The 17,049-nt window shown below is 45.3% G+C and overlaps 1 protein-coding gene across 1 annotated transcript in view; it reads right to left on the minus strand.

Annotated features, from left to right (window-relative positions):
- GPI (glucose-6-phosphate isomerase) overlaps window positions 1-17,049 on the minus strand; it is a 36,219-nt gene that overhangs the window by 10,668 nt on the left and 8,502 nt on the right. The window contains exons 2-8 of the mRNA XM_035117931.2: window positions 13,097-13,187; window positions 12,033-12,101; window positions 7,427-7,546; window positions 5,437-5,520; window positions 5,204-5,350; window positions 3,248-3,319; window positions 883-927 (exon numbers count right to left, since the gene is read on the minus strand). Of these exons, the coding sequence (XP_034973822.2) occupies window positions 883-927; window positions 3,248-3,319; window positions 5,204-5,350; window positions 5,437-5,520; window positions 7,427-7,546; window positions 12,033-12,101; window positions 13,097-13,187 (628 nt within the window). The remainder of the gene's footprint in view (window positions 1-882; window positions 928-3,247; window positions 3,320-5,203; window positions 5,351-5,436; window positions 5,521-7,426; window positions 7,547-12,032; window positions 12,102-13,096; window positions 13,188-17,049) is intronic.

The following is a 17,049-nucleotide window of genomic DNA, read 5'->3' on the forward strand; positions in this document are numbered from 1 at the left end:
GAGTACTCAACCTGAAGCGTACTTAACCCGAAGTATGAGTGTAATTGGTTCTGGAAGTCCGTACTTAACCTGAAGCGAACTTTCCCAATGAAAGTTATGGAAAGTGGATTAATCCATTCCAGACAGATCTACGGAGTACTTAAACTGAAAGTACTCAAACCGAGACATACTTAAACCGAGGTATGACTGTATTCAAAACATATTCAGTGGCTGAGAAGCCGCAGTAGGAATGTTTATTGAAGTAGAGCTTTCTTGGGAAAGCCTGAGCAACACTATTTACATCTATAGGGACAAAGCAACCAATATATTATTGTGCCTGTATTTCTTAAAGAGAGAAGGAAGAATAAGGTCACATTCACACTATACACTTAAAGCATTATACTACTTTAAACAGCCAATGACATCCCCCAAAGAATTATGGGAGCTGTAGTTTGTTATGGGTGCTGCTGAGAGTTGCTAGGAGACCCCACCCGCTTCAGCAAGGAGTGCCGTTTTGGCTAGTTAAGAACCAGCACATGTAGGAACAATTCACTTTAAGTATGTAGAATATTTCAAGAGATTCCAATAGTATTCCTTTGTATTTCCATCATATATTTTCAGCTGTGGGCCAAGCAAGAAGTGTCATGGGAGATTTAGAAATGGCAATGGAGGGGAGGGGGTTAACCGTTTCCTTCCAGCCATGCAATTTCCTCAAATATGCTAAAAAATCTGTAGGGGAAATGTTCCCACATCTTCAAGGCAACAGTTGTTTTGTAAAACAACAAAAGCTACAGGAGACAGCACCACTGATCTCCTGCATCACATTACTTTGATCCCAACACTGCTATTAAACTGTCCTAGAAGGGCAAAAAGCTACAGAAACTTATAAACTGAAATACTCACCCCATTGGTAGACAAGGCAGCAAAGTGCTTGGCCACAGCCGCAGGCTTGAAAGAAAAGGAAGGAAGGAAGATTGTTGGATAACGAAACAAGCAAGATATTCTGAACTGCCATGACAGCCCTGGTAATCATAACGAAAGTTCAGAGACCACCACTGCTGCTCCACCTCCCCAAAGCTAAATATCGGTTTGGTTTTTTTTTACCTTCATAGAACCTTTATTCAGCAAAAGCATACATCGTTTTAAAAACTCCAACAAAATTTAACTCATCATAAAGCCAGCAGTCTCAAATAAAGGAAGTCCTTCATTCCTAAAGTCACTACCACAATAAACGTTACTGAAACCACCAGGTGAAAGAAGACGTTAAAACCTAACATACTAAAAACTGTTGCTACCACAAAAATTGATTTCAATTAAAATAAACATCCTGCGATAAACATCAATTCAGGTATGTATTCCCTCTGGACAGCATTTGCTGACTGTTCTCCAGAGTAGCTAAGCTTGCTTTAAATATTATCATTAGCTGACCAACTGAGCTCCAGTTTATACATAGCAGGGGTAGCCAACATGGTACCCCCCTCCCCAAGTTTCTGGATGACAACTCCCATCACTCCTGACCTATGGGGGCTGGAGGGAATGGATGGGTTGTACTCCAGCAAACCTGGAGGGAACTGTGTTTGCTACAGAAATGAATTCACCCGTGGAATGAGCACAACCAACTACCTCCTCAAGACATTACAGCTCACCGCCATGCAGTGCACAGGAGTACTTTTCGCCAGCTGCAGCTCATACACCGGTTACAAAAGCACAGCATTGGATCTAATGGCAAACCAACCTGGCATTTAACAGCAACACCACCAGCCTTGTTAGGTACAGTGGCAGAGGATCAAGAAATGCCAAGGATCCCCTCCTGGGCATTAAACAGTATATCAATTAAACAGTGGTATATTAATAGTCTGTCATTCTAGAAAGCAAGTTTAGGGGTTGAAGATAGTTACACTTGTTTTAAAAAGCACGGAATGGTTTGGTGTGTTTTGTATGCTTATATTGGGAGGAGTATACATAAAATTATTACAATGGTGTACCTACTGTAGTGTATCCACTGCTTGCACACTGAGCTTGCCTCACCTTCAGTCCCCCAGAAGTGCTGGATCCAGCCCTGAACTTTCTGGTTTACTTGCCATGAAGATGATTCCAACCCAGATTACGGCCCTCCAGATTCCACCCTATTGGAGCTGCTTTGGGGGGTGTGTGTGTCCTGGTTTCTTCCTAGTGATTTCATCATTTTTAGAATTGTAAGGTGGTGGGGAGGCATTTTGCAAGAGCAACATGTGCCAGTATGAAAAGGCTGTTTAACTGCCCCATACCATGCAGCAATTAACAACCTCTCAACCTCAGCTTCATCTGCAGTTCAGTCTTCACTGTGTCTTTTTTAGACTCCATTAAACAGGCAACTCTGCCCCGCCATCAGGATAAAGATAGTTATAGCAAAGAAGCAGCACATCCTTTTAAAAGTTGCTGGAGAACGCAGGGCTCCACTTCAGGGAAGCTATTCATAGATCAGGCACCTGCCTTTGAAAAGGCCAAGTCCTGTCTCAAGTACAACCTGGTTTCAGGCTGCAAAGGAGTTGCCAAATATCAAAGGGGCACTTGCTAGCTTGCCTTTACTCTCATGTTTCCTTGCGGCTCAACTGGCTCCAAAACTTTCCTAGGGAGGAGTCTGCCAAGACAACTCAGGCCTGCGCAGATGGAGCGCAGACTCTCCCTGTAACAAGATTTGCAGGCCTGGAGTCTGCCTGAGCAGCATGTGCTCCCTTCTCATGACACAGGAAACTGTCTGCCCTCCATTCCGTCCCCACATTCAGTCATGTCCACCAACAGTCACCTGGGCTCCCTCATAAACCAGACTACGAGGCAATGGTTCGAGACGCATTCACAAACCATGGCTGTGGAGGTAACTGTGGTTAGTATTGGTGCAGAGGACCGTAGCTAAATGCCAATGAGGAAGGAAGGGTGGGCAAACACATTCTGATGACTGTCTCCAAGTTTGCAGTTTCAGCTGGAACTTTTGTAGAGGATTCCAGCTACAGTTCAATGACCACCTGGGCGAAAGCATGTAGCAGTTCCTAGCAGGAATTAAGGCAGCAGAAACGGCACCCAACACCCTCGCACCAAAAATGTTTTAGAGATGGAGCAGGCTTGCCAACCACAAGTAAAAATTTGCTTCCATGGGACAAGGCAGAAAATGTTTACTGAAGCTGCCTCCCGTCTCTTTCCTGGCTACCTTTATATCTACATTAGTCATTTGCCACTTTACAGATTAATTTATTTACAAAACTGAGCACATAACCAAGGAGCTTTCACTTACATCTTTAGCAGCATTTAGGAACCACTCTTTGGCTGTTTCGGCATTGGTAATGGTTTCCTGGGTGGTAAAAGTCTGTGCACCAAAAGAAAAGAGGGGGGAAACAGTTCAAGACTCAGACAAGCCACTTAGGCAACTTTTAAGGAATAGAAAGCAAAATGAGGAAACTACAGTGCAAAGTCCAAGCTGCTCCCATCAGCACACCTAGAGCTGCCTTGGATGGCCCACAAACTTTCAAAGACCTCTTTACAAATTTCTAGTTCTTGCATACTTCTTTATAAAATATAATTATTTGTATTATCTCTACCTACATTATTATTATTTCTAGATCTATATTTTGAAAAGTTTTTTGTCTGCCCATCCACATTCAGATAAAGCTATCATAACCAAATCTAGCATGATGATTCCTGTGATTGAGAAGTGGGTTTTCATCTTACGTTTGGATCCAATTGGGTGCCATTTTGAAACAAGGTGGCAGACAGAACCTTTAAAAACTCCACCGAGTTTTGGGTTTCTTCGAATTCCCAAGCGAAGCCAGCTACATAGCTTGCTAGTACCAACACAAACCACCTTGTGCGCTTCTTTGCCTTTTTTACTTAATGTTCTCAAGAAGCTGAATTCCATCACATCTGCACTTTCCTCTCAAAATCGCAGCACACACAATCCTAATGCCTACCTTTTGAGAATTTAAAAGTCATTTAGAACTCTCACACACTTTGGGTAATAGCCATCAGGACAACGACCTGTGCAAGCCCCATTCATTACAATGAGGGCATGCACTGGAGAACATTCAGATTGATGGGGCCCTTCTTATGATTGCTAATTTTAAACTTGCAGGAAGATTTGAAATCACTCAAGCCAATAATTGCTCTGACTGATCTGCTGTGGATCTAAACATGGGGCCCTTTGTTCCCCTTGATTTTCCAGACAGTCCCAATTTGCTCATCAGCAAAAAAAAATATTTCCCTCTTTATGAAACACGTTGACATGGCCAGTCATGCAGTTCTGTGAATATCACCCTGCTCTATTGGAGTTTATTCAACCATTAAAATGTAGCTTTAAGGACCAACATCACGTCCTCCTCCTCTCCCATCCATCTCCAAAAAATTCTTTCATTATACAACAAAAGACTAGTTTATAAAGCAAGCTTTTAAAAAAATGCTATTCATCCCTTTCCAAACCTAACCAATTGTCTAAAGGCATCCAGGCAAATGAGAGCCATGAGATGCTAGTCTTCTCAACAGCATTCAGGCAGGAAACCTGGATTTATTTCTTTTTCAATAATTCTTATTGAATTATTGAATCACTTTCACCCAAAAGCCGATTTCAGGGTAGTGTACATAAATACTTAAGACGCACAATACAATATTAAATGCATCCAAAAAATTATTAAACATATGCATAAACATATGACAAAATTCAGAGGAACTGGGGGGGGGGGTGTCCAATTCACAAAACCTATGGTTTGAAGTTCTCTTCCCACTTCAGCTTCCTAAACTCTTGCCTGCCTTTTCTTGCATTGCAGGGGGTTGGACTGGATGACCCTTTGGGTCCCTTCCAACTCTATGGTTTCTCAGATAAAATACTGAGGAACCCTAGCAAAGTACAGCTTGCATAAAAAGCCAAGCCTCTGAAAAATCATCTATCATATTTTCCTCCTAGTTCAGCTAAGCCCAAAGCCAGCAGGCTTAACTAAAGCTACTGGCTAACAAGGACTTCAATAAACCAAGGGCAACCGGCTCCCCTGCCTAGTCACCAAGGCTGGCATGAGCAAAGGCAATGTGCAGCAGCCTTCCCAACCTGGTGCCCTCCAGAGATTTTTGACACCAATTACCATCAAGCCCAGGCCATAGGATGCTAGGGCAGACTGGGGTAAGCCTGGTCTAGAGAGGTCACCTTTGCATATTTAATCCTCTACTTAGCATGAGCCGCTGGTGGGTTAAAGGACTTGGGACATACCTTGGATGCAATGATGAAGAGTGTAGTCTCGGGATTCAGCTCAGCCAGAGTTTTGGCCATGTGGGTACCGTCGATGTTGGAGACAAACCAAACACGGGGACCGCCCTTGGAATATGGCTTGAGGGCTTCTGTCACCATGAGGGGACCCTAAAGAGAAAAGGCTGTCAGAGCAGCTGAACATTTAGACCCAATGCTTCCTTGGCAAAGAGAAGTCACACAGCAGAACAGCTCACCAAATCCGACCCGCCAATGCCAACATTGACCACATCTGTGATGGCTTTTCCTGTGTAGCCTTTCCAGTCACCGCTGCGAACTTTCTGCAAGTACAAAGACAGTACAAAGATGGCCTTTATACAGTGCTTTCCAGTAATTCCAGTGGTTAGAATGTAGGACTAGGACCTGGGAGACCAAATCCCCACATAGCCATGAAGATGGGACAAGCGTTGCCTCTCAGCCTAACCTACCACACATGGTTAGGAACTGGGTGTTAAGATTTCAATTGCTTGGTGGGCCACTTGCTTAGTTTAGTGGGGAGGATTCCAGGAGAGAGGGGAACAGGTGAAGACCATCTTACGACCTGCGTCAGCTGGGTTATTCCTCTCCCACTTACCCTGTGGGAAGGAGCCGGGTGACTTTTTAATGTTAATATTGTTTGTTTAAAGTTAAAAAATTAAATTTAATACTATTTGTTTTCTGCCTTGGAAGGAATTGTACCATAGAAGGCAGCATAAAAGTAACTGTAATAAATAAAAAATAGCAGAGCATTCAATTCTATTTAAAGTGGCGTTTTCCAACCTTGGTCCCCTCCAGATGTTTTGGACTACAAAGCAGTGTTAGCTGGGGTTCATGGGAGCTGTAGTCCAGAACATCTGGAGGGGAACAGATGATCAGGAACGCTGATCACATTCCTGGATACGAAGCCGTTATATGGACTGTGATCTCATACAACCTTTATTATTTAAGTCTAGGGAGCTTTGTTTATATATGACAAAGGGTTGCTACATTACTAGAATCTATATATAAAAAGTTGTTCTCTCAACCCTACAGAGCATGCCAAAAAGTCTACAGCAAGGGATATTTTGCAGAGAGAGAGAACTGAGCTATTTAGAAAAATTCCTTCAGTAGCACCTTAAAGACCAACTAAGTTTTTATTTTGGTATGAGCTTTCGTGTGCATGCACACTTCTTCAGATACAGTGAAATGGAAGTTTCCAGGCACTTATGTAGAGAAGGGGTGGGGAGGGGTGGGGATGGGGAGGGGGGATCACTCAGAAGGGTGGTGGAAATGGGTGATTGACTGACTGATAGCTGTTGATGACCGCAAACGACTGCAAATGGTTTTGCATGAAAAAGCAAGGGTTGAGATGGCTGAAGATCGCTTATCATGTATAATGAGATAAGAACCCGATATCTCTGTTCAAACCAGGTCCCTCCATGGTTTTGAGCTTGGTGATAAGTTGCAATTCAGCAACTTCTCTTTCCAGTCTATTTCTGAAATTCTGGAAAGACTGGAAAGAGAAGTTGCTGAATTGCAACTTATCACCAAGCTCAAAACCATGGAGGGACCTGGTTTGAACAGAGATATCGGGTTCTTATCTCATTATACATGATAAGCGATCTTCAGCCATCTCAACCCTTGCTTTTTCATGCAAAACCATTTGCAGTCGTTTGCGGTCATCAACAGCTATCAGTCAGTCAATCACCCATTTCCACCACCCTTCTGAGTGATCCCCCCTCCCCATCCCCACCCCTCCCCACCCCTTCTCTACATAAGTGCCTGGAAACTTCCATTTCACTGTATCTGAAGAAGTGTGCATGCACACGAAAGCTCATACCAAAATAAAAACTTAGTTGGTCTTTAAGGTGCTACTGAAGGAATTTTTTTATTTTACTTCGATCCAGACCAACACGGCTACCTACCTGTAACCTGAGCTATTTAGGACAGTACTACAGCTCCCATCATTCCCACAGGCCATCCATTGATCAGGGATCATGGGAGTTGGGATCCCAAAACAGCTGGGGACCCAAGAGTGAAGAACACTGTGATATAGTATATATAACTATATATACCGTACGTTATATAGAATACAGTATTTTTGCTATACAATAAACATTGATTTGTTCCAACAGAAATATGTAAACAGCTGAGGGACTACTAGTCTGCATGACAGCCGACATTATACCTGCCTTATCCACAGAGCACAACCAGCAAATACTTGGATACCTGGCAGAAATTCTTCATTTTCTCCAAAACTTTGTTCACTTCTGGGACTACATCTTTGCCGTCAACTAATATTGGAGTATTTGAGCGATTCCGCAAAGCAATATGGAGCACAGCTCGATTCTAAAGTGAGAAGAGAGGACAATACAGTTATGGATAGTGCCAAGCAACAATTACTGTATTTTCCTGCATATAAGACTACTTTTTAACCCAGGAAAATCTTCTCAAAAGTTGGGGTTGTCTTATACGCCCAGTCGTCTTATTCACCAGAAAATACGGTAGTTACCAAAACCGAGAATCTCAGCAGAACTGATTGGCACTGATCTGAAGGAGCAAGACAAACTATTTTCTGTTCTCTTTCTGTTGGTTTTCTTCTATAGTTTGGTACACAACCCACTAGGAACCTCTTCTTCCAGTAGACCACAGTGAATGGGAACTCTGCAATGACCATTAGAAAGAGTCTGGCTACTGGATCAGGCTAGTGGCCCATCTAGTCCAGCATCCTGTTCTCAGAGTGGCCAACCAGATGCTCATTATGGGAAACCCACAAACAAGACCCAAGCCCAAGGACACTCTCCCCTCCTGCAGTTTCCAGAAACTTCACAAGTACTGTTCGGTGGCACGTATGAGCCGCCCAGGCAAAGGATGCTGGGCATTGGGTCTCTTTTCTAAACCAAAAGATGCTTGAGCCAAGAGGACCAGAGGAATTTAGATTGCAGCAGCCAGGAAGGAAATGGGACCACTAATTGCTGATTGCCTTTGGAACAAAGAAGACCCTCCTGTCCTTCACTCAGCCACTCAAACATCTTGTGTATTCATTCACTTGTTTTATATCTCTCAAAGCGGTTTCACAGTAAGGAGTTGAAAACTATAAAATAATGAAAAATAAAGTACTCTAAAACATGCAAATAATATACAGGTGATATAAATGATCTTTTTAAATATTGTGTGTGTGTGTGTGTGTATATACCGTGTTTCCCCTATTTTAAGACGTAGTCATTTTATAAGACGTAGCAGGATTTTTACACTTTTGCGGAATTAAGCCATACCCCGAAAATAAGCCATACCCCGAGACAGCGGAACCCAGCATGCCGGCCGTGGCAGGAAAAGGAGGGCTGCTGGGTTGGTGCCCGGAACTGGCTACTGCTGCTGCTGCAGCAGCGCCGCTTAGAATGAGACCGCCGAGCGCCCCAGCAGCGGGACCGACAAAGCGCCCAGCAACACAGCACGGAGCGCCCCAAGCCACAGCAGCGGGAAGTAAAGGGCAGAGCCGGGCAAAAGAGCTCGACACTTGCGTGTTGGTTTGCCCTGGTTCCCACAGACCCCTTCCCGTCAGGAAAATGGCAGCGGCAACCGTGGCAGTGGCGGCGTTAACGGCGCCAGGAGGCGGAGGCGGGTGCAGTCCGAGGCAAGGCGCTGCTCCGCTCTCCGCCTGGCTCAGCTCATTTTTGCGGGCGGCTTGTGTGAGTGGATTTCTAGTGTCTGGGTCGGTGCGCCTGAAAGGGAAGGAGGAGCCAAGGAGGGAGAAAACAGGGCGGGAGGCGGGAGGCCCGCGGCCCTTCCGCGCCACCAGGGTGACAGGCGGCAGGAGCGCCGCCGGCCCCTTCTGCGCCACCGGGGCGACAGGCGGGAGCGGGAGCGCTGCTGGCCCCTTCTGCGCCGCCGGACCGCACGGCGAGGAGGCCTGCCGCCCCAGCGCCCGGAACCGGCGGCTGCAGAGCAGAGCGGTCCGCAGCGCTGAGCCCTCAGAGCGCCCAGCAGCACTGGGCGGAGCGCCGAGCCAGCGGCCTGGCCTCTTCCTGCCTGCCACCCCACCACCCGGAACCGGCAAGGAGGAGGGGAAAGGGGCACCTGGGAAGGAGTCGGGAGGGCCCTTGCTGCACGAGCCATGGGCACGCGGCTCCTTCCAAGCACAGTGAACGCCGCGCCTAGCTTTGAGCAAGAGGCATGAAATGGACGCAGCGACGAGGGTGATGGCTGCGCGGGCGGTGGCCGCGTCACGTCTCCTGGCGGCCGTGGGGGCTCTCGGTGCTGCCTTGCCCGGGCCCCGCATTCCCCGGAGGCCTTCCCCCTCGGCCGGCCTCATGCGGTGGGTGGAAGGCGCGCGGGTGGCCTGTCTAAGGCCGGGCGGGATCCCTCAGCCCTGCTCATCTTTATGCATTTATTTCGCAAAACACCCCCCCCAATAAAGCAGCAGGAACTTTGGAGCAGTTGGCGGGGGGGGGGATGGGAGAAAGATTTAAAAAACCAAGACAAAGGCATCACCTCTTCCTGGCCCAGCCAAGGAGGCCTGCCGCCCCACTGCCCGGAACCATAGGTACCATAAAAATATAATAAAAATAAGACATCCCCTGAAAATAAGACACCGTGTGTTTTTTTGAGGAAAAAAAGTTATAAGACGGTGTCTTAAAAAAGGGGAAACACGGTATATATATAAAAGCTAAAATAAGCAGTAACAACTACAACTGGATCAGATGCCACAGACTAGAGCGTAGTTTGGGGTTTCCAGAAAGACTTCGCTAGGCAGAAGTGGGGGTGAGGGAAACAGACATTTTTAAACAGCCAAGAACCAATTTGGCAAATGACGGAAGCAAGAAACAGGCTGTAGAAATTATTGTTAAAGGTCAAAAATTATGACAGAGAGCCTTGCATGTTTACTTCCTACAATTCTTTATTCGTATTGCTTTTCAAAGAATCTAGAGAATCTGAGAAGTATGTGTTTTAGAATACAAAACCCACATCTTTGAATGTATGTTCAGTTAGTGAGATGAGATGGGCAGCTTGCCCTAACACAGGTAGGCTGTTAGCCAGGGATTATTACTAAACAGCAATGACAGTATCTGAAGAAGTGTGCATGCACACGAAAGCTCATACCAATGACAAACTTAGTTGGTCTCTAAGGTGCTACTGGAAGGAATTTTTTTTATTTTGTTTCGACTACGCCAGACCAACACAGCTACCTATCTGTAACTAAACTTATTTATAACAATCTGCTGTTCAAAACAGCAGACGGAGAGGGAGGAAGTGATGGCAGCCCCCTACCCAAAGGAAGGGACACACAAGAAATGAAGGTTGATTGGCTAGATAGTCCAGCCACAGGATGCTGGGCTAGAATAGATGAACCACTGGCGTGATCCAGCTGCAGGCTCTTCTAATGCTCTTAAGGGCCAACCTAGGGAAGGAATTTATTCTGCCATCTGGGGACAGGCAAGACAGGAAGAGTGCTGCTGGAAAGCACTCTGGCACAGTAGTGGCATGGAGGACCAAGTTACACTCAAGCCCTGTGGGTAGCCCCTCTGCACTCTTCCCTGTGTGTGGATGAAACAGGATTTACTTGCTTTGTGTATACTGCATCCCCAACCACAGAAGTCCCTGCAGCAGCTTACAAATACATGAAAAAGAAATCTATTAAACACACACACACCGCCACAATTTACCAACACAGGAATTTTCTGTTGCAGCAACAGCTCCAGAAGAGCAACAAAAGCAGAAACGGCCAACAGCGTTGCAAAAAGCAACAAACAAAACACTCCTTTCTTTCCACCCGATTACACACACTACTTGGGTGCCACTGAGGAAAATGGCAGCATGCCCCTCACTTTTGCGTTCTGCGTGTCACAGGGCAAATGGACATGCGAAGGGGCATGTGGTAGTCTTGGTACACAGCAGAGCCCATCCTTCAGATAGCTCTGCGCACCAAAATAATGAACACCAAAACCACAGAAGGGGAGCTTCAGTTGCCATGAAGAGGAAGTGGCTTTCTCACACTTGACGCATCTCAGAGAAGTTCCTTAACATTTAATGTGAAGCAATCATAAAATTCCAACAAAAACTTAGAGGCATTTCTGCTTTGCAGTGGCAAAAAATGTGTGTTGAGAATAATACTTGGTGCCCAGTATTCAACATGCTTCATGTTACGGGTTATTATATTGTAACCAATACAATACAGAGCTGATTCCGGAATTACTGAGATAGCAATCCTTCTATCAGCTCTGCATTATATTGTGGATTTTAGATCCACATGTCAGAAAAGAGGTTTCTCCAAGGTCAATCAGCAAAGATAGAGATCCATAGGGGACTTCCCGGTCCATTTCACATCCTGTTCACATCAGGTCAGTCTGATCCAGAACACCTATAAGGCTACTATTAGCCCAGAAAGGGGGAGAGAAGATGTGAAACCAGTTCAAGCTCAAAGGAGAGGCATGTCCCCATAGAGATGCAATACACTTCTTGACCAAATGAGACTATTCACACATTTATCTTCAGGTGAAGTAAACAAAACCTTTAACACGAAAACAAACTAGATTTATTGGGAAAACTATACAATTTATTCATGAATCTGGCGATTGAAAGCCAGTCTAATATTTAATCCTTGGACTACATAGCAAAATATCTAGAGGATGGTGGCCAGATCATTGCCTTTATACCCCACACCCCACAAAACCCCAGCACACACACTCTGACTCTGGTTCTCTCTCACACACACTAATTTCCAAAAACCCTATACAGCTGCTTGAAGTCAAAGGTTACTGCTTTGTGTGCTGGAAGCACCTCCTCCCCGTTACTGAGCAGGAAGGAACCCACAGACGAAAATAAAAAGTAGGTATACCTCAGTGAAGTTGATCTTTTCTCCGGTGAACATTTGTTCCCTCGCTTTCTCAATACCCCTCGATTTTGCCTGAAAGTAAAAGTTGACCTTTTAGTAAATACGACCATCAGCTTTCCAAATCCACTAGTCACATCGGAATTAACCCCATCTCGCTAACCCCCTCCAGTATGCCAGTAGCCTAGTATGTTAGTAGCCTCCTTTTACACACACACACACAAAATGTCAGTCTTCTCTGCCTGTTCCTAAAAGATCCTCTAAATCAGGAATGGGCAGCCTCAGCCCCAGGACTAAATGTGGCCTCTTGCTTACCTGGATGGAAGCTAGAAAGGAGTGTGTGAATGTGTGTACAAAGTAGTCTATACAAGTGTAAAATCACTCACTGCTCTGCCATCCGGCCCACCCCTAGCATGTGGCCCCTGGAAACTTGCCCAGGTTGCTTCTAATCGCCTTCAACCTGCCTCCAAATGTTTTTGAACTACACTCTCCATCAGTACTGGTTAAGCCTGGGCTAATGGGAGCAGATGGTCTAAGCATTTGGAGGTCACTAGCTTTGGTATAACATTTGGTGAAGCCCCCCATCCAACTGGACTGCAGTTTTCAAGCGCAGGGACAAGACGGTTGCCCCTTACATTTGTTGTCAGGGCAGCTGGGCTCTGCGTAAGCATGCAGGTAGATCCTGGGCTTTATGAAACCACAGCAAACCAAGGCCATGATATGAAACTGGAAATACCCCTTTGTCCACAAACACTATCTTGTACTGACCGACATTTGTGGGCAAGATCCACTTTTGTTCTGTATTAAGTTGGAGCTTGGTTTGCTTCAGGTATTCTGTAAAGCTTCATGTACACTGAAAGTGGCAGGCTACCAGCTGCACTACACTTTTCCTGTTTATTAAAAGCATATTTATTTGTGTGCCCAGTTTTAATATTCTTGGTTAGGGCAATAACGAGGTTTTGTTTTTCTCAATAAATTTTATTACTATCTGCTTCACTGCTGCAAACAGCTTTGGAATTTCTGTAATCAGAAGCTCTAAATAAATAGGATTCATGTTCAAGGTGAATTACCAGTTCTATCAGCATCTTCATCACTTCTTCTGTAACCAAGTTCTTTGAATAGTCCACCAAGATGTCCCCATGGTCACTCTTCAAGGTCAAGCTGCCAAAAGAATTAAAAGCAAGCCATCATGTTATGTGAACATTTTCAGAAACACTGCACCACCACATGGGTGACTTTAAAAAACAAGATTTACTGGAAATTAGCCAACACTGCTTGTTTGTATTCACACACCCCAGGTCACAAAAGAATGATAAACATCAAGGCAAATAGCAGCAGCTCACTTCTTGGGCTTCTGGGTAAGATCAAGTGTGGAATCAGCCTGCAGTCTCCACTTTGTGACAGAGTCTGCTCCTTCCAGCATAATTTTTGCACTTTTTCATTTTTCCTCCTCTCTCCACTTTCTGCTTCTGTAACATCTTCCCTGAAGAACTCAAAAACTTGCCACTATTTCATGACACTTTGGTTGTTCCTAATATAAGTATTGTCCAACTCTGGACTTTGGAGCTGCAACGGTAGCGTGTGCCCCTCCCAAAAGATTATTTTTATCAATGCCCCCATCCAGGTGAAAAGTCACATGCTAATCGCAGCACAGAAACATGCATGAATATTTTTAATAGGGCAATGGATTTAATTGCTTTTTAATATTTATTTTGTGTGTTTTTAGTTGCATCTTTTATTATTTATGCTGTGAGCCACCTTGGGCCCTGCACTGGGAAAAAGGCCCAATATAAATTAATAAAGTAAATACAGTGGTACCTCGGTTTACAAACACAATTGGTTCCAGAAGTCTGTACTTAACCTGAAGCGTACTTAACCTGAAGCGAACTTTCCCACTGAAAGTAATGGAAAGTGGATTAATTCGTTCCAGATGGTCCGTGGAGTACTTAACCTGAAGCATACTAAATCTGAAGCGAACTTTCCCATTGAAAGTAATGGAAAGTGGATTAATCTGTTCCAGACGGGTCCGCGGAGTACTCAAGCTGAAGCGTACTTAACCCGAGGTATGAGTGTAATTGGTTCCAGAAGTCCGTACTCAACCTGAAGCAAACTTTCCCATTGAAAGTAAAGGAAAGTGGATTAATCCGTTCCAGACGGATCCGCGGAGTACTTAAACTGAAAATACTCAAACCAAGGCATACTTAAACTGAGGTATGACTGTACAGTCATACCTCGGGTTACGAACACCTCGGTTTGTGAACAATTCGGGTTACGAACTGCGCAAACCCGGAAGTGTTTCCGTCGCGCGTGTGCAGAAGCGTCGCGCGCACGCGCGGTCTGCACATGCACAAAGCACAAAAATCGCGCTTTGCGCATGCGCAAAATGGCGCTGCGTGTTCGGGTTACGAACTATTCGGGTTACGAACAGCGATCTGGAACGGATCGCGTTCGTAACCCGAGGTATTACTGTAATGATTTGTGAAGGAAGCCTGTGGAATAGTAGGGTTTTTATTTTTAAGGCAAATGTAATTCATGGAGAAAGAAGAGTTCATCCCTTCTGCTTATTTACATGCTAATCCTATTTGGGAGTTGTATAATCTAATCCTCAACTGTCTCCAAAATATGTGGGATTAGCTAGCCAGCCAGCCCAAACATGCCCATTCTGCATCAGAGGCTGGAGAGAGTTCAGAGTAATATAAGAGAGCTATCCCTTCCCCCAGTGTGTACACACATTTGCAGATTTACAGTTTTCAAAGCTAGCAAGTGAGCTCAGGAAAACACCAATGGCTACAACCCCACATTCTCTAACACTAGCCTTGGATTGCTGCAGTACAGAGGTGGGAAGGTTAAGAAAACGCAAAGTTGAATCTCAGTGGGGCAGGCTGGAAACAAGACACTGGCCATTCTGGAACACAGGTAGGGAGAGGCTGTCCCAGTTTTATTTCCACAGCTGGCTTTGCAGAACCTCCAATACGTTTTCTGAAGCCTCCCTTGACAGAGCACCTTCTGCTTGAGCGCCCATCCTGCAATGCAGCATCCAAGAATATAGAGCAGCTACTCAGGTGGAAAGAGATGAGTCATGCAGGCAGCAGCCATGAGTCCATAGCAGCATAAAGTTGAGCCAAGTTCTTGTGTATATTTTGCCTCCCCTGATCTGACCAGAACCCTTGTCACCACATTTTGAGGGAAAGTAAGAAACACGTGGGTGGTGCTGTGGGTTAAACCACAGAGCCTAGGGCTTGCCAATCAGAAGGTCAGCGATTCGAATCCCCGCAACAGGGTGAGCTCCCATTGCTCGGTCCCAGCTCCTGGCAACCTAGCAGTTCGAAAGCACATCAAAGTGCAAGTAGATAATATAATAATAATTTATTATTTATACCCCGCCCATCTGGCCGGGTTCCCCCAGCCACTCTGGGCGGCTTCCAAAAAAACAGAAATTCTAAAATACAGAAATCCATCAAACATTAAAAGCTTCCCTAAACAGGGCTGCCTTGAGATGCCTTCTAAAGGTCTGGTAATTGTTCTCTTTGACCTCTTAGTGGGAGGGCATTCCACAGGGTGGGTGCCACTACCGAGAAGGCCCTCTGCCTGGTTCCCTGTAACTTGGCTTCTCGTAATGAGGGAACCGCCAGAAGGCCCTCGGAGCTGGACCTCAGTGTCCGGGCAGAACGATGGGGGTGGAGACGCTCCTTCAGGTATACCGGACCGAGGCCGTTTAGGGCTTTAAATACAGCGGGATAAATACAGCGGGAAGGTAAACGGCATTTCCATGCACTGCTCTGGTTCACCAGAAGCTGCATTGTCATACTGGCCACATGACCTGGAAGCTGTACACCGGCTCCCTTGGCCAATAACGCGAGATGAGCTCTGCAACCCCAGAGTCGGTCACGACTGGACCTAATGGTCAGGGGTCCCTTTACCTTAAGAAACACCTTTTCGGTGCATTCGGCCACAACCCACTGCAGGAATTTCCTGCATGCATGCATGCACGCACACATGCAGAGAGAGAGGGAGAGCCTGGGAGAAGTGAAAGATTCTGCCATAAGATAAAAAGTCCAAATGATACACACCCGTAGACACACACTCCGAACAGAACTTCCTGTCCATTCTCTTTCACAAGCCCTATTTCAGCTTCCCCCTGGATCATGTCCCTTCTCCCACATGTCACTTTTAATGGGGCTCAAAATCCACTATTTAGCTCCATCTCAGTTCTGCAGACCTTGCACTGAAATGGAGATGGACAACTTTTTTTAAAATGTATTTTTATTAAAGATTTGGTGTACAAAAGTATGTGCAATGTCTCTCTTTTTCAAGTAACATTTTTTACAGATCAGTTTCATTTGTTGAGACATTAGGAAGAAAAGGGGGAAAGAGGTGGAGGGGGGAAAGGTGAATGGGGTCGGGTGGCCAGGTTTCTATTTTACTTAATAATTGTGGAGTTATGTGTCAGCGTCGCTTGTGCAGGTTCTCTGTTGTTTCCTTGTGTTCCGTTGGTGGTGAGAGAGGTTGGGGTTGGCCTAGCGTGTGGTTGTTTGTTTGTGATTGGCTGTGGTGATCTTTGTTTTCATGTGCGAGTGGGGTGGGTGGGTGTTTTGGATCAGGTTAGCCATATTAATTTGTATGCTGTTGGTGGATTTTTGTCATTGTCTTGTTGGGCTGTGTATGTGATAAAGGGGAGCCATACCGGGGTGAAGGCGTCTTCTTCTATTTGTTCCCGTGTCAGTTTCAGTTTATTGGTTAATTTTTCTAGTAAGTTTGTTTCCCATACTATTTGGTACCATGCTTACTCCTGACAGGTCTCTCCAGTGTCTGGTTATGATGTTTCTGGCTGCTGAAAGTAAGTGGGTTAGGAGTTATTTGTGGTGTAAATGGGCATTATTGTCTTGGAAGATGTTTAGTAGGGCCAATTCTGGGGTGAGTTCTAATACTTGCTTAGTTATTTTACATAATTCTTGTATGGCTGTTGTCCAGAATAGTTGGATTTTGGGGCACTCCCACATGTGGAGGTATGTGCCTGTGGAAG

This window comes from Zootoca vivipara, chromosome 6 (genome assembly GCF_963506605.1).
Source record: "Zootoca vivipara chromosome 6, rZooViv1.1, whole genome shotgun sequence".
NCBI classification, from domain to species: Eukaryota; Metazoa; Chordata; class Lepidosauria; order Squamata; family Lacertidae; genus Zootoca; species Zootoca vivipara.